This window comes from Alosa sapidissima, chromosome 16 (assembly GCF_018492685.1).
Source record: "Alosa sapidissima isolate fAloSap1 chromosome 16, fAloSap1.pri, whole genome shotgun sequence".
Lineage (NCBI taxonomy): Eukaryota > Metazoa > Chordata > Actinopteri > Clupeiformes > Clupeidae > Alosa > Alosa sapidissima.
In genome coordinates, this window is record NC_055972.1 from 9,963,255 (window position 1) to 9,982,019 (window position 18,765).

General features: G+C 39.6%; 1 protein-coding gene across 1 annotated transcript in view; it reads left to right on the top strand.

The window, feature by feature from the left end:
• Positions 1 to 1,035: 1,035 nt before the first annotated feature.
• Positions 1,036 to 18,765, top strand: part of reep3a (receptor accessory protein 3a) — a 40,183-nt gene continuing 22,453 nt past the window's right edge. The window contains exons 1-5 of the mRNA XM_042065925.1: positions 1,036 to 1,480; positions 3,754 to 3,826; positions 5,984 to 6,060; positions 6,444 to 6,564; positions 13,887 to 14,000. Of these exons, the coding sequence (XP_041921859.1) occupies positions 1,449 to 1,480; positions 3,754 to 3,826; positions 5,984 to 6,060; positions 6,444 to 6,564; positions 13,887 to 14,000 (417 nt within the window). The 5' untranslated portion in view covers positions 1,036 to 1,448. The remainder of the gene's footprint in view (positions 1,481 to 3,753; positions 3,827 to 5,983; positions 6,061 to 6,443; positions 6,565 to 13,886; positions 14,001 to 18,765) is intronic.

The following is an 18,765-nucleotide window of genomic DNA, read 5'->3' on the forward strand; positions in this document are numbered from 1 at the left end:
TAAGGATGTAGATCCAGGAATGTAACATTTTGTTCGTAGTACCAATTTGCAACAATTATTAGTTAACACTAAGTTGTAAACACTTCGGAAAAAAATATTAAAAACTGGATATACCAAAAAACTTTGATGTAATCGCTTCCTACCAGGACTTTTACAGGCTTTTCCCAAATCACGAAGTAACGTCGACGCAGTGGTAAATAGTAGCAGGTAGTAGCATCCATCAGACAAGTGTTATTTAAATAAACTCCTGGTGTACTTACAAACTTTTCAATGCCTTGTTTTATGAGTAAAGAACATAGTTGTACTACTGTAGAAGTTTCGTACCATTCAGGGCATTATTAGTGGGGTAATTTACGAGATACTAAGTTGGTTCCATTACGCCTGCAGAAAGTTATTAGTTTCTGACAGCGCTACTCGACCAGGGTTCGACCAAGGGAAAACAGGTTCTGGGAGGGTGTTTGGCTCGGGGTCATGGTGCAAAGGACCCTAGGGTGAAATTACTCCGAACCATCGCTTTAATGTTATTCATGTCAGCGACACAGACTGGTGGTTGATTAGGAATGTACCAGAAAGCTGTAGAAAAATCACTCGAGAGACTGGACAGTAGGTCTATTTACAAACTGTTCAGAAACAATGGGAAAACTTGCATGACTGCCACATACATTTTTCCCATATTAATTAATGTTAGCAGAGGCTAATTATCATACTTTTCAACTTCATTCAGAGAAGAACTTCAACAATAGATAATTAGGCTACCTAAAGTGTTGGCCTAGATGGAACCTGTAGCCAGTCAGCATTCACCCAACCAAAGGTTATGGAGTATGGAGAATAACTATATTCTTAACAATATGTCAAATTGACTGAGAACAAAATGTAAGCTAGTTTTCCTTGTTGAGTAGGCTATAGGTGACATTTCTTATATTTGGTTATTGCTAAGGCAAACATGTAGAACCAATCAATAGAAACAAGGGGTGGAGTTATTTTGCTGAAAAAGCCAATCACATCACAATGCATGGTTGGGCAGGGAAAGCTCGGGCTGGTTCCATCTCGCAGTGTGGTGGTAGAGGATGTTGGTCTAACATGGAAAATCAGCTAGCCAACTAGCTGGCAAACTAGTAGCCTAGGATCTGCGACTGTCAGTTCCATTGTGAAGTAATGTTAGACGATGTTTATAACACAGTTGTCGTCGATGGATAAATAGGCATCCATTAGTTTTATTTCCGTTCTATTGACTGCCATATCGTTATTTTATAGACTCAATTGTGATTATTTTCTTTAGCTATCTGGTCTTTCTTTTTGGGACTACGTTAGGTAACGTAACGTTAGATAGATAGATAAATAGCCAGGTTCACGTTGGATTTCCGTAGTTCTAAGTGGACAGTATCAACAAACAAGAAGCATCAACCATCTGATCAGAGACGGGGTTTTAACTTGACAAGTTTGGAAGGATGGTATCATGGATAATATCACGAGCGGTTGTGTAAGTGAAACAAATGTAATGTCAGTAACATAAGCAAACTTTGATTGAAACACATTTCAGAGTTAACACCTGTTAACCGAGCATGGCAAACAAACTCAGTTACTTATACGAAGTCAAGTTTTCCTGGTGGTTAACATTAACGTTTACCGTTCTAGCAAATGTGTCTGCAAGGAATGTCTAACGTTACAATTCGCATGGGTGCAAGTTCGAGTTAGCGAGCTAAGTTTATGTACCACGAACATTAACTTACAATAACAAAGCTTAAAGTGAATCTGGGGCAATGACGGTTATACAGTTGTTATTGTTTTAAATACGTTACATGTGGTTAAAACAAGTGTAAAGAATTGTCCATGTTTTGGTTTAAACGGCTAGCTACAACAGTTAGTGTTAGCGAAAACTGTATCTAGACTAACAGCCAAAGATGCATAATAATTCGATGCTAGCGAAAGTTGGGTGAATATGAAGCTACACTTTGTCGTTAATAGGTCTTTGACTTTAGTGATTTTTATTGTTGCGTTTGTTAGTCTGGTCTTATTAATTGTCAATTTGCTGAACGCACACATCATAATGCATTGGTATAACGTTACTTGCAGCGGACACTGGCCAGTTAACGCTAACCTAACGTTACCCTATGTTAGATGCTATCTAGCTCTCTTGCTACAAAATATAAAGAATGCTCCTTTGCCAGGCATTCTAAAAATAAAAAAAAAACACCATACAGACACAATGGAGCTCGATTTGTGCGAGGACAAGAGTTTGGGGCTTTAAAACAATCTTTAAAAGCTTTTTAAAAATTACACGAAAACATGGGAAGTTTTCGTGTAATGGGAAGTTGGATTTCCTACCCAGTTAGCACAGCGTCGCCACTGCAACGTTAAACAATTCGAGCAGGGACATTAACAAGTCATAACATGTCACATTCACGCGAAACCTTACAGGCAGCAGAAGTGTGTGTTGCAGTAAGAGGATAAAGTTGTGGTTTGGAAATCGCTGTTGTTAGGCGACAATATTTCCAACTGTTTGAGTGAACATTTGAAATGATTTTACGTGACTGGAAGTAGAATGGCTCTTTCCTGTCCTAGTTCTTTTAGGTGTGCCCATGTGAGGTGAAAGGTTGATAATGTAAAGTATACCGTGTACATAACCCCCAATGTAGATTGTGTCCTCCATTGTTCATATGTATGTGAAGTTAACGTTACATTTAAGGAGTAACTACGTTAAGAGGTCATTTTAATGATGTGTGAAATTTGATGTTTAAAAGTATGGCAACGATTGCTTTGATTAGAGGACTAACGTTTGCCACACTGCATGAAGTTATCATGTTTGTGAGCTTAGCTTAGTTAATCAACACACAATGGTGAAGTTTTTTTTGTTGGCTGCATGCACCCTGTGCTGCTACTCCAATAGTTGTTTTGGTTGTGGTGTTTTGTTTTGCTCAATGCATGTTGAAGAACGTCACATGATGGGCCCTTAAGTTCTTGACTTCTTGACCTGACTTAATGGGGAATTCATGACTAGCATTGTGTCTGTTGTGTAATGTCATGAAGGCAGTCTGTTGTCAGTTCCCAAGACAGAATAGTTCCAGCAACATATATATATATATATATATATATATATATATATATATATAAATTAAATGCACAAAATAGAGCTCAGTTGTAGGCTAATGGGTGTGTTGTGATTGTGTGTTAATCATAGGTTAACTTTCTGTTGTGCATGGGAACTCATGCTCATTTGGAGACAGCTTGCTCTCTTTGCTGTGGGGTTAGGTAGCTTGAGATGTTAGGGTGGAGAGTGCAAGTTATGTAACAGAAGGAGTTCTGCCAGCTACCCCTCATCCTGATTCCCACCACCTACCCCATTCTAGCCAGGATCACACAGTACGGTTTTCACCATAGTAATAACATGTTGATTATGTATGACAAAGTCACTTATAAATGGTGTCTTGTTTCAAGTGGTGTAGCCAAAACTGATGTATTCTAATTGTCAGCTGGAGAAGATTTTATTGTTACATTTCTGTACTGTACTGTTGCCCTGCCGACAAAGGTCATGAAAGCTATTTGTAATAGATTTCATTTATTGGCTATGTATGTAGCCTAATTCACTTTCAGACTTGTAAGTTCACTGAAAGAGTTATGTTGCCCCATGTGTCACATGTTTATGCTTTCTGTAGAATTAAATAATGTAAGCCTACTCTTTTTAAGGAACTTTAATGGTTGTTCAGATTGGAAAAAATGTAATATAATTGTAATAAATATCTGTTTCTCATATAGGCTTGGGTTTGGAACCCTCTATCCAGCATATTACTCCTACAAAGCTGTCCGGACCAAGAATGTCAAAGAATATGTAAGTATGCTCAATGGCAGGTATCACTTGCTTCAAGTTTCTACCTCTTCTCTAATGCTTTTTTATGACCTGATCCTGATATACTCCTGTTAGGGGTGCCTTCTTTTGTTGGACCATTGAAGTTGGTTAGCTCTCTATTAGGGCTGGGACAACGCGTCGACGTAATCGATGACGTTGACGCCAAAAATACGTCGACGCAAAATATGAGAGTCGATTCGTCAAGCATAACATGTGCTGCTAAATATTTTTCATTTTACACCTTCAGTGTTTTCCATACGTTGACTAATCTGTGGCTGGGCACCACACATTGATGTTATGTTATAGTCCTACTATTTAAATTAAAGATAAGATAATTTCATTGAGCTGCACTTTTTACTCACACAGCCTTTCCTCGCCCCGCATAGTACATTGAGGAGACTAAACTAAGTTAAGTTACAGTATGCAATCAAGCAGTATTTCAAAGCTAACATTAGAATACTTTTTGGATGTCAAGTTTAGCATGCTTACTTGCAGCTGCTTGTATTCGTTACTCAGGCTCATTTTATTGAGTCTGAATGTTTGCAAAATCCCGATGTAAATGGAAGTGTAAAGTGTTTTCCAAGACTCAAAAGTGCTTGTCCAAAGGAAGTACGAACCGTTATTTGAACTAACTACGTTATGAATTGCATCCACACATCCAGCAGCCTTTTAACTGTGTTAATGTTAATTGCAAGGATTCCCACACAAACGTCTTAAAATGACAGGCACTCAATTAGACATACACTACTGAACTTTATTGAATGCTACCTCTGACTAAGAATGCATTACTTTGCACTTGTATAGTCTTTTATTTTGGAATCTTAAGAGCAATAAACATATATTGCAATGTTAAAGAATTCATATATGTAAATAAACATGTATAAGTTGCTATTAGTGAATTAATTGGGAGATAATCGATAATCGAATCGAAATCGAATCGGACTGAAAAAATGAATCGTTAGATTAATCGATGCATCGAAAAAATAATCGCTAGATTAATCGTTTAAAAAATAATCGTTTATCCCAGCCCTACTCTCTATTTGAAAACTTGACCTACACTGGAATCCCTTAGGAAGTTCCTATTCCCAGAAGGCAAGATTATTGCTCATTATTTGCTCCATGAAGCTCTATACAGCTCTCTTGCAGCCCCTGATGTATATATAAACACACACATACACACACACACACATACACAAAGAGAGAGAGACTTCCGTGAACCTCCTTTGAAGTCTGAAATTGCTCATGGTCTAAGAGGCTCAGCTACACCTTCACGCTTGGCCGGGCTCCTCACCCTCAGTCTAGGTGCGTCAGGCCCTGTCTGTCACTAAAATAAAAGCCAATCTCCCTGATGCGCTCTTTCCAAGCCAGCGCACACACATCGTCAGATTCCTCAGTGTTCCACAGACACACACACACACACCATTGGCTGCAGGCATAGTAAGCTTCTCGGCTCTGTTTGTGTTTGGTGAACCTAGGGACACATGTTGGCACCATCATTCCATTGGACATGAAGCTGTTACACATCTACACATGTTACATACATCTCGCCATGCAAGACATTTTTTTGTCTCTGAGAACAGAAGGTGATAGGCTAATGTTGGGTGGATCCCTCACAGTGTACAGTAACTAAACATATTACGCAAGTGCCAGGAAAGAGCCATTTAGCTTTTTTTTCATGTTGTGATATTATGCAGGTTTAATTCATTTTTTGGTTTTTGGATTTAACAAAAGTAATTACAATAATGCAATACTGAATAGTTAATATTCAGATAAAAACGGTCTGTTTTTCCAGGGAACTTAAAATGAGTTGTAGAGCTGCATTTCAGATCTCAGATCGAATTAAGTATGCGGGTAATTTACTATGTGGAAAGAATGTTTGTTAGGGTTTGATTCAATATTCATTCCACAGTCCACAGTTTTGGTTTGCAGAAGAGTGTTGGTGTGAGATGCTATGAAACTCACAAGGTCTCATATCTGCAAAATACCCTTTGAACAAAGCCCCTCAGATTGGAATGCGAGGGAAAAGTGCTCATGTGCTCTGTTTGAGGCCACAGGCCATGCTGAACGAGACATCTAGTGTACACTCATGAAAGTCTCATGACCATCTGGTAATTCAGGCTGCTGCTTATGATCTGACAGGTACGCTGGATGATGTACTGGATCGTCTATGCCCTCTACACTGTTGTTGAAACCATCACAGACACCTCCTTATCATGGTAAGATTGAATGGGCTTGGCAATTGATTGTTTGATCATCAGACAGGCCCATTGTTTTTGTTAAAATGGTAGTTATAGATAGCCATTTTACTAACTAGGAGTGGCTAAAGAGTTGTATCGTGTTTATCTGTTATATACGTTGAAGATCGATACATATTTGGTGTGTCCATATAGGTGAATTGATTATAAATTTTGTATAATGGTTTTGTATTTCTGCAATAGTACATGAGAATAGTGGCGTTTTACTAGCAAATCATTAGGTCTGGCAAGCAAGGAAAAACAGATAAATAACATACAATAACAATGGAATGTGTAGAAGTGGGTTATGGAAAGTATACCATATACAGAGGTGTTAAAGGGCAAATGGACGTTGTGTTTTGCAGGTTTCCTCTGTATTACGAGCTGAAGGTGGCCTTTGTGATCTGGCTGCTGTCTCCATACACCAGAGGGGCTAGCCTCATTTACAGGAAGTTCCTGCATCCTCTTCTGGCCTCCAAGGAAAGAGTAAGACCGCCAGTTCCATCACATAGCTGTGCTTGAAAATGGGTCATTCCATGTGAAAACAACCAATATCGGGGTATCATGTACATGGTACCTCTCAGATTTTACTGAAAAGCAGTGAAAAATATGCCTTATGTTACCAAACGAGGGAATCTGAAGTTTCAGGTCAATATCTCAAACGGTTTGCCAGTGGCGTCCATTTGAATTTCGGGTGCCACGGCCCTAATTGACACATTGGAATTTCACATTTCATCTTTTGGCCAGGGCTTGAAAACGAAATTATTTTTTAAACGTTCCGTTCCGAACGGTTCAGGTAGGCCTATGTTTAACGTTTTCGTTCTTGCATGCGTTCCGCCACCAACATATCGGTCCTGAACCGGTTCGGAACGCAAAATATCGTTCGTTCTTAAAGTTCCGGCAGTGTTTGGCGGGCCTATTAAGTCTATTTTTGTGGACTTTACCTTAGAATAGACGTAGGCTACTCATTATGTCCCCTTAAATTAGCCTATACCGTAGCTATGCCCAAAAATAATAAATCACAGGCGGCATCCAAAAACATTCAGATGGGCTATCCATCCCATAGCCTACAGGCTTACTGTATGCCTAACCTATGCTATAAATAATTTCTTATCAAAAATATTTCTGGATACGTGCTAAACTCCTTACCTGGTTGTAGCCTAAGTTTTATCTATATGGAGATCTTCAAAGGCTTGCGCTATAATTCCAACCCTGTTTATAAACAAACCTGTCTGTTGCTGACAAGGCCTATCTCAAATTTCCCGTTTAACTCTTCTACATAGAATAGGCTATAATTACGCAAACATTTTAAATCCCGACTTTAAGGCGTGGACAGGCAAAATAGGCTATTACACATAGGCTACAAACAATTTCCAAATCAGTTTCAGTAGCCTACGCTACGAGCTGGCCTAAGATCCGAAGTGGCAGACGGATAGGTTACATTACAACAGCAAGACAAAATATACACATTTGGACCAAAGGTCCATTTATTCGTTTTTTTTTTTCTTTTCAAACTGCAGAAATCAAATTATTAGGCTGTTATATAGAGAACGAAAAAAAAACGTTATTAACCGGTTTTATGGATTTCAGAATAACGTTTCTGTTCCGGAACAGTTGAAGACCATTTTGTTTTCGTTTCCGTTTCCGCTCCTCGTAAAATTCCGTAAAATTCCGTTCGTTTTCGGTTTTCGTTATCGTTCCTTGAACCGGTTCGGAGCCCTGCTTTTGGCATTTTTGGAAGCCCATAACGTTTGTTCTAATAGTGGTAGAAGGCTGGAAGTTCATTGTAGCCAGAGGCAGAATCAACATTCCTTACTGTTGTGAGAGTGAGAGGTGGATCACCAAAGTCCTAAAAAATGTTGACGGCATGTGTGATTTTTCACTTTTTGGGTGGCCTTAGCACCACAATTAATGATCATATTTATTCTAAACAGGATTATTTGTTATATGTGGGAACCTTGCTCTTGCCAAAATGAATTTGAAGGGTATGGTACCATTAATGGGGGTTTTATGGGGGTCCAAAAACCCTCTCCGGCAGAGTTGACTCTTTTGGAACCCCATATTTGGACCCCCAAATGACCATGTGGGCACTTGATGATCCTAATGGGATTCATACCAGATAAAGATACATATTTGTTCTTTCTTTTAATGAAATAACATTTTTGACTATGAAGCTCCATAATGTGAATTTTATTCTTCACATTGTTTCCAGAAGTCTGGAATGTAGATCAGGGATAATTTATTAATGATAAAGCATGAAAATAGTGGAAATAACTTAGTATTATGCTCAGTGATGGCAAACAATTAAATACTGAGACTGTCACGGATTAACCCCTTATCCCCCATGAAAGAGACCCGCCATCAAACTTTTAAAGAACTAAATAACAAGAATGTTACATAGTGTAAGAGTTTTTCCTTGCCGCTGTCAATTGAAAATTAAATTGAATAGTGTCTTTGGGCTATATTTTGCACTTTAGCGCAATTGACTTCGCGCAAATCGCTTTGTGGGCGGATCTTGGGCGCTGTTTCTATTTTACCGGCGGGATCATGATCATGGGATCATGAGCATGTTGCGCCCGACGCAAATCTAAAATGGGGTGGTCTGAAGTAGCTACATTAATCATGGGTGTGGTTTGGGCGTAACGTGCAATAAATCAATCAGAGCGTCATCTCACATTCCCTTTAACATCAGGCACGCTTGTTCCATAGCGGATTGCTATTATGATGGCGGAATTGCCAGGCGGAATACAGAAATGTCACTTTCCGATGTTTTGGGATCACTCTCACTGAATCACGAGGTTATGAATGCATGGTGATATTTTTGCAATGTAATCTACCTCACTATAGAGTATAGACAATGCAGATCTGTCAGATAAGCTCTCCTCTCCCGTGCTGCTGCTGGGGCATTTGGGTTAAATGGCATTGGCATGCAGTTCAACATCACGTCTCATTAAGTCCTCTAATATTTCCTAATTTATGTCATCAACACATCCGTGATTCGTGGAAATGTGTACGCTAGATTTATACCTATTTTTTCACATCGGACACCACACTGATTTCCCTCGTGTAGCAATATTTGTCCTTGTAATTATGTATGGTTTGGAGAAATGGGAACTGCGTCGTATAGATGAGAGGAGCAAAGTGCATTGCACAACACAGGCGCCCAAGCAAGCGCTCCTGCAGGTGTAAGTTACAGCTGTACCTTACCATCAGGCAAAAGAAACAGTTTTTAAGTTGACCTTTCCAGCCCTGCACAGTATCCCATTAACTGCATGACAATAGGCTATTTACAATATTTTATGTAAAGTAGAGTTTGTAAACACGTTATCATCAACTTAAGGCACGCACAACTTTTGTTTGAGCAGGAGAGAGAATAACAATGAATGGACGCAGCAACTACAGAAATTGTAGCCAAGGCAATTGGGTGCCATTCCAACATATAATTTGTTGTGTCAGTGTGTCAGACATCTATGGACGCAGTGCTCGCCAATACAAACTTGACCAAAAGGACCATGACAAAATTATGCCACTGCTTCCACAATTCCACAAAAAATAGTTAAAGACATTATTCAATTTGATTTTCAATTACATTTTATTTGCTGCTTTCTTTTACTGTCTATGGTTGCTGGTTAACAGCACATAATAAGCTTATTTAAGCGAATTCACAAACTCAAGACTTCAAGGCCATCATGGATATAAAACGTTTTTTGAAAACAACGAAAGGATGGAGGGAACAAAGCAAAGTTTGGAGTTATTTCAGATGGGCTACAACAAGGTAGGCAAAATTGTGGTGCTTGTCAAAACCTTAGCGCAGCTAGAATAATGCTTATAGGCTGATGTTAAAGCGCACACGATGTTTAAAGCCATACACAACGGTAAATTGGAACAAAACTAAAGGTATCTTTAGCCTTTAAAGGGCTGTATAAAGTTGTCCAAATTAATAGGTCGTAATTAGGCGTTGTTGTTGTAAAGATATTGCATGTAGATGTACTATATAGGCTACTAAATTTTTAGTTGACCAATGCACGAACAAAACCAGGAAATTGACAAATATTATCAAGGCTTTGAATGTTTCCATCTGTGCACAGGGTGTCTGTAGATCGGTGTGCATAGCATTCATTTCTGCAGGCCTGTGGACATGCATGCGCTCTTAAAATAGCATCTGAATTTGCACCACTGACTTTAGACCATGAGGTTCCTGGTCTGTGGCGGAATTGTTTTCTGAAACTGCAAAATATCATTTTTCGGATGAAAACTCAATTTTCCAGCCAGGAAAATACATTGCCTGTATCTATGATGATGACTGGTTCATTGGAAACATTGTTGAACGTTCAGATGAACATGGTGACGTTTTTGTGAAATTCATGAAGTGTGTCAACAACATCCTCACATGGCCATCGGACCAAAGACAGATCCCCTGTTGGGTGCCATTCCAACATATCATTTGTTGTGTCAGTGTGCCAGACATCTATGGACGCAGTGCTCGCCAATACAAACTTGACCAAAAGGACCATGACAAAATTATGCCACTGCTTCCACAATTCCACAAAAAATAGTTAAAGACATTATTCAATTTGATTTTCAATTACATTTTATTTGGAGAGTGACAGGGGCAAGGAAAAATTCTTACACTTACAAGATTCTTACTATTTAGTTCTTTAAAAGTTTGATGGCGGGTCTCTTTCATGGGGGATAAGGGGTTAATCCGTGACAGTCTCCGTATTTAAAGGAAATTTCCGGTTTTTAGCACTTTTTAGCACTCTGGTTTCTGGTTTGTTTTGGATGAACTAGAGTGGTGGACACCGAAATTTTGACGATTGGTCCTGTCTCGACTTTTCTGACTCGTTTTGAATCGCCTTTTCACTTCTCAGGGTGGCTGGCAATGGGCATACTGTAGTAGGCTACTCAAACATGTCCTAAAACAACCCTTAACGTTCGTTTTCAAAACTGTGCAACTCACAAGTGGTTAGTGGTGTTCGTTGACTATTAAAAGCAAATATATCGGCGCAATGTATGATTCGTATTTGAACCTGAAGCATAGACGGTGGCGCAGTAATATCAACGTGCAATGACAGAAATCAATGGGATTTTACAAAATGCCAAATAAAAGACGACAGAAACTGTATTTCGCTACGCTACTTGTTTTGGAACGAACACCACTAACCACTCGGTGAGTTGCACAGTTTTGAAAACGAACGTTAAGGATTGTTTTAGGACATGTTTGAGTAGCCTACTACAGTATGCCCGTATGCTCTAGTTCATCCAAAACAAACCAGAAAAGGGCCTTAAAGTGCTAAAAACCGGAATTTTCCTTTAATTGTTTGCCATCACTGAACATAATACTAAGTTATTTCCACTATTTTCATGCTTTATCGTCACTAAATTCTCTCTGATCTACATTACAGACTTAAGGAAACAATGTCCAAAATGGTGCATTATGAAGAATAAAATTCATATTATGGAGCTTCATAGTCAAAAATGTTATTTCATTAAAAGAAAGAACAAATATGTATCTTTATCTGGTATGAATCCCATTAGGATCATCAAGTGCCCACATGGTCATTTGGGGGTCCAAATATTGGGTTCCAAAAGAGTCACCTCTGCTGGAGAGGGTTTTTGGACCCCCATAAAACCCCCACCAGTGGTACCATACCCTTCAAATTCATTTTGGCAAGAGCAAGGTTCCCATATATAACAAATAATCCTGTTTAGAATAAATATGATCATTAATTGTGGTGCTAAGGCCACCCAAAATGTGAAATATCACACATGCCTTCAACATTTTTTAGGACTTTGGTGATCCACCTCTCACCCAAACAGTAAGGAATGTTGATTCTGCCTCCAGAATTGTGTAGTACAGGCTACAATTAACTAGGCTTCCAGCCTTCTACCACTATTAGAACAGATGTTATGGGCTTCCAAAAATGGCAAAAGATGAAATGTGAAATTCCAATGTGTCAATTAGGGCTGTGGCACCCGAAATTCAAATGGACGCCACGGGCAAACCGTTTGAGATATTGACCTGAAACTTCAGATTCCCTTGTTTGGTAACATAAGCCATATTTTCATCGCTTTTCAAAATCTGAGAGGTGTCATGTATATGGGTGGCTGAGTTGGCGTGGAATGACCCAAATGTCAAATACAGGCATGAAAACTCCTCACCTTTCGGCAAAATTCGCCGTTTTGAATCCAAAATAGGGGACTTACGTGGTTCGCGCAGATCCGATGAGAAAATATTGGGGGGGGGGGGGGGGGGTTACAACTGAGTTTACAAATCACGCGCAGATACGCAAACGCAACTTGATGCGTTGTAAGACAAGAGCCCAATTAAAAACTTGTCTGATCCAGCAACGATTATGTGAATGCAGCCCCTATGCATTTAGTCTATTAAACAGTGGAAGCTAATTTTTTTGCCGCGGATGCAACGCGAACAGAACGCTTGCGCTGGAATAGCCTCCCTGTCTGTGTGACTACATATGCGTCTGAAATGTCAGCTGGAATGTGAGCCCGGCCAGGAGAGATGCTTATTGATGTCACAGGTGGGCTAGTTGAAACTTTCAACTTCTGTCAGAAAAAAACGTTGAGATTGGTGTAGCAACGTAGCATAGGCTGTTAAAGTTAGCGATATTGGACAGAAATATAGACATAACGAGTTCATACGTGCAGTTTGAGCCATCTAGATCGACAAAAGGTGAAGCAAATCGGCATACTTTATCAGTATAGCAAAGGCTAATGTGAATAACTAAATAGTTGAATTAAATGCTCCTAAACTGGGCTGGTGCGTTTTGTCGAGTTCAGAGACAAAAGCAGTGTTTGACATGGTAATGCTGTCTTTCAAGAAACGTTCAGTGGCCTGATCAGTAGACCTAGGCCTAGTCTGTGTCTACAGGGTTTAACATGTACTGGAACACTGTTCACACAACTTCATTGGTTGGTTAAACACACTAGCACAATGCCACAATCTGTAAGTAGCCTAGGCTGCAGGTTAAAACATTTCAAACCAATTTTACAAATTAAAGCCTAGTCTAACCTACCCAAGTTTATTTATTACCTGGTTTGGTCCAACAAATATTCAGACGTATCTTATTCAGACTTATTCTAATACTCTACTATGAAGTGCCAATTAGGCCTATGAAATCTTCAGAAATGTCTGAACTTCAGGCACAAAGAAAGAAAGAAAGAAAGAAAGAAAGAAAGAAAACTCATGTAGATTACTGAGGAGGAGAGGAGGGCCAGGCTGAAGCATGTTGCCAAACAGCGCAAGTGGGCCCCTTCACACTTAGGCCCAAGCCAAAAAAGAAGAAATAAAGGTATTTTTTTGTAAAAATGTGTAATTTTGTAGTGTGTTTTCTTTATAAATCTTTGGTTTTAGGCAACTTCATACTCCATGGAAGCTATGCACTATTGGCAACAATGTCACTCGCGCTTGTGTTGCTATGAAACGGCCCTTTCCCTCTTTGCGCGCCCTTCTCACCTTTTTCACCCCTGACCCGTTTTCATGCCTGCAAATAAAAGGATCCAAACTGTGCCCTTAAGGTGTAAATCTATTGTCCCCTCCAATTCTCGCTTGAATTAGTAAAAATAAGTATGATTTAAACTCAGACATTCAAACAACATCTGGCAGGTTTCATTGCAACTGATAATGCAAAGTATGGACCAAACTGGAGTTTTTACATCTTTTCTGTATCAATCAGAGGAATATTAAAAGGTCACTGTGTAACTGTGCTGAGCCATGTTTAGTACAGTGAGTTTTGTGTAACAGGAAGTGAACTTCTCCAACGGCATTCTGTTTGCTATCATTAAAACAGGAGATTGATGATTACATCGTTCAGGCCAAAGAGCGCAGCTACGAGACCATGGTGAGCTTTGGCAGGCAAGGCCTTAGCATCGCTGCCACTGCTGCTGTGTCTGCAGCTGTCAAGGTAAGACACAATCAGAATCAGACAAACATAGATACACACTGAGTGTACTCAGTTTTTTTTCTGATGCATTGCCTTAAATCCTACACAGATGTCTAACTGGGACAGATCTCCAACCTTTGAGCAATTAATTCATTTTTTTGGCCTAGCTATTACTTTTAAATAACTAGTAACATATTATAACAATGTATGTGTTGTGAGACCATGTTTGCAGCGTTGCATGTGTTGCAGTATCAACACATTATCATGTTTGTGTCACAACGTCGGTTCGTTCGCCGCTAACGGGCCTCGAACCCGCCACCTTGACACACACACACACCGGCATGGGAGACGAACGCTCTAACCACTGAGCTAAAAGCCCAGGCTTCCAACTCAGCGGTTAGAAGCGTTCTTAAGATTAGGGCTGTGACTAGCACGCTAGCTCAGTCTGCCTCCGTTACATTTGGTTAATTGTTAAAGGACTACTCTGGTCTAAGATCAACCTAGGGTTTATTTTTTGATGATAATGAGTGTAAACCAAAACAACATTAATCGGCAGTTTTCAGTAAGACACATTGCATTGTTTCAGAAATGACCTCATCCACACAAAAACTCTAAAACAAGTGAAAACGCTATATGTCCTGTTTCATCAGGTCTGTGACATCAGCATTTTTAAAAAGTTGGGTTTTGCCAGGGCAGCCTCCCAAAAATTCTCACTCTGGAACCCGTTTTCAAAAAAGTGTGTTTTCGGGCACCTAAAATCGTCTTTGTTGTGTGGATGAAAGGCCAAAACGATACAAACCATTGCGTTTTCACCAAAATACCATTTTCATTGTTTCCGTGTAGACGGGGCCTAATAAGCCTGGTATAGTCCTTCACGCCTTCGCCGCGCGCAAATTTGCATGGAGGAGCATACCACTTCCTTAAAGCAGCACCAAAGAGTTTTTTGTACCTTAAAATAATGTTTCCAAAATCGTTTCAGTGGTTCATCAACTTGTAACAGGGTGAACGACACTTCTGCATTCGCTTCGCAGCCCTCTATCGGTTATAACCGCACTATGCAAGTTTGCCAGATCGGGTAGCGGATCTGTAGTTCGATGGAATGAGACATAAGAAACTATACATTTGACTTGCGTTTGATGGCGCAATACATCGTACTTTCATAAATCATGCAACATATTCTACCTTCAATGTCTGTGGACATTGTTATTTGCAAAGCCGGTGCTGGATAAACAAATAGCGTGCGTGCGACAGAGGGAAAGTTCTTTGGTGTTGCTTTAAGACCGGAATATGCATTTACAACTCAATAGCATAGCAATAGCATATAGCATAGTCTTTGGGGCAGCTTCACTACATCAAAGTAAATCTCTCTTATAAGCAATTAACTATGCTAAAAAAACATTACACATCTATGCTATTATGGAGAGAGCCTCTGCACATTTTTACCTTTGTATGTGTAAAGAGAGGGTATAGGACTGTCAGTGCATTACCTTACTATTATTCCGGTCGCCGCCATCTTGTGATAAGAAAGTCCTTACAAGGCAATTACCAAACTCTCTTTTGTGTCCAGTGACAGTAGTTTTAGCTGAATTTGATAATCGACTTGTAAGGACTAACTGATCATTCACAAACAGGCAGGGTCATACAGTTTCATGTAGTGGTGCTTCCTGAAATGACCCTAAAAAACGGTGGGCCTTTTTTTGCTTAATTAAAGGTTCACTGTAACGATGGCCATTTATTTCTTAAAGGCGCTCTAAGCGATGTTTGGTAACATCACTTCTGTTAACATTCAAACAAAACAGAGAGCTAGCTCGCTACTCCCTCCCCCTCCCTCCCATGCAATTGAAACTCTCCTAAACGCGCATCTCGTAGGTGATTTACTGGAACAGTTTGCTATGTTTTTATGGTCCAGGTTGGACCAAGTTGTTTTTGTTGCCGTTTTTGGAGCCTGGGCTGTCCACAGAGACTGAATTTTTTACAGTGGGGCACAGGCAGCTAGCGGATGGTTTGCAGTAGGGCTGAAACGATTCATCGAGTTACTCGAATAACTCGATTACAAAAATTACTCGAGGCAAAAACCCTGCCTCGAAGCCTCGTTAAATTCATATGACGCGCACTATACGCATGGGGATCTGATTGTTCCACACGGACCGTTGTTCAGGAAGCACACCACTAGCGCGTGAATCGTGTTACATTCTGAATTTAGCTGCCGCGATGGCGGAGTCAAGATGTCCATAAATGGCAGTAAATGTCTAAAGTTTTCAAGTAAAGTTTTGGATTCATTATATACTCAAAAAGGAAAACAAGCATCTGAACTAGGGGTGGGCGATATATATCGTCTGCGATAATATCGTGATTGTTGTTTTAACGATGCAAATTTACATTATCGAGTATTTAAATTACTTATGGGGAAAAAACACTCAAAATTACGCATTGAAACCCCCTACATTCACTAAATCCAGGAGGTGTATGCAAGAGAAGCCCCGTTGCAGCAGAGTAAGTGTCACATGATCGCTAGTGGGTCCACGTTGTCACACGCAGGCCTAATGTTTATTTTGTGTAGTGAGATCCAGACGTAGCCTACTTGGGATTTTGTGCAGCTACACGTAGCATTAATGAGACAGTCACACTTTTTCCTACATGGTATTATATGGAGAGAAAACATTTGCCTTTGAGTATTTTAATAGTCAGTTGTAAACAAATAACTCTTCTCATGTAACCCTTTTGTAAATGGACTGAAGTTCGCTCTAAATATCTACGTGTATCGATTATGCTAACCGTTAGCATCTCTATGGGATTTCTCATATACATTAGCCATAAGCTAACCCATTAGTTTCTATTCTGTAACTTGGAATGCTAGCCTACATGATTTCTCTTAAACATAACATCGAAGGAAATAACTAGATATACTCTGTTGGTCTGCTTAGTTTTACAGTGAATCCTAAGTAAGGTTTTTGAAAGGAACTTCAGCTTCAGACTTTCTCTTGGGAAACTGTTAGGCCTAGTCATCTTCTTTAATGTAGCTGGCTAGACCATGTCATTGCCACACACACAAGTGGGCAAAATTGGAAATGTGTCATAGAGTCACAATGCATTGGTTGATTTGGTTAAAAAGTCACACATAAATAATGAGCTGTAAAGTAATTCAGACTTCTACAATTTTTTTAAAAGGATATCGACTAATTATCGTTATCGTCAAAATCACAAAAAATATCAAGATATTATTTTTTGTCCATATCGCCCACCCCTAATCTGAACCGAAAACATCCACTCCATGCTGTTTCACCAAGCGTTAATTAAGTAGGCTACCTATCAATCTATCTAGCCCAGTGGTCCCCAAACTACGGCCCGCGGGCCGGATACGGCCCGCCACCTCATTTTGGGTGGCCCCCCAAAACATGTCCGCGGTATATAGCATTTGGCCCGCATGGGAGTACATCGTCAAACTATAACTTCCGTAATTTCCCCCATTCATTCTCTATGGCGAGTCTTAACAGTACACATGTAATACTCTTTTTGTCCACTGGTGGTTGTTTTGGCGCTGTTTTGCGTTTGCCATCGAAAACGGAATGAAACGTGGCCTGCAAACAATGCAAGAGGCTGACTGCATTAGTGCTCAAAGTATTCTAGAAGTGTATCAATACATTTTTAATAACTAACTAAGTCAAGTCATATTTCTGGGATAATTATTTCTATTTTTTATTCACTCGTTCAAATGTTCATACAAAACACAAGTTCTTATCAGGTGAGTGAAAGTGGTCATTTCAGATGTTTTTGCCTGCACTTCATAAAACTCTCATAGTTTGAGAACTTCAAATTATTTGTAGGATATTGCTTGTTCACAACTTGAGCTGTGTATGCAAATACACAGAGTTCAGAGTTCACACATTTTGGATAAAATACACTTTTGGGACTCCCTGCTAATACTTTTGGGAATGTTAAAGTCTTTTTATTAGTATTATTTCATTTGAGCTACATTTTACACTGATATGGCATGATGGCAATATAAACACAGCTAATAATGGTATTACATTGCAGTAGCCTATGATTAAATGTAACGGAATATTCAACTAAGGTAGACTGCTGTTGTTCACAGCACTAAGCTATTTATGTTTACTAATATACTCCGAATCTCTGGCCCTCTCTTAGAGCCAGGCATAGTGAGCTGGGCATAGTGAGCTGGGGACCACTGATCTAGCCTATCTATCATCTATCTACGTAGCCTATAGCCTACATTGATGTTGGCTGATTTTAAATCACATACTGTATTTGTAGCGATGTCGTGATATAATGTTTAGCTTTGATGTTTTTAAGTAGTAAACTTATTTACGTTCAATTGCAAGACAGTATGCCTAAAAAAGAACCCCTTCTTATACACACATGCATGCACCCTCATCTTCCCTCACGCACCGCACGCGTGCACACACACACACACACACACAGGTTGCTAGGTTACCATAGCAAATAGGCTCACCCCAGAAATTATTTTTTAGTAGCCTAATGGTAAAATTATTTGTTAGTAGCCTAATGGTAGGCTATGTTTTAGTAGCCTAATGGTAAAATTATTTGTTAGTAGCCTAATGGTAAATGATGCAGGTGTAGAAATCTACATACAACAGATATTTACTTTGATGTCAGGTCTAGATTACAGCATGAAACTTGTTGTGCATATTAATACATTGCGTTCCCTCTAAATTGCGTTCCCTCTTCTCCCTCCCAGCACCTTCACAACATAGTATGGACAGCTTTGACCACGTCATGCACAAGAGGCTGCAATTTTACAGAGAGC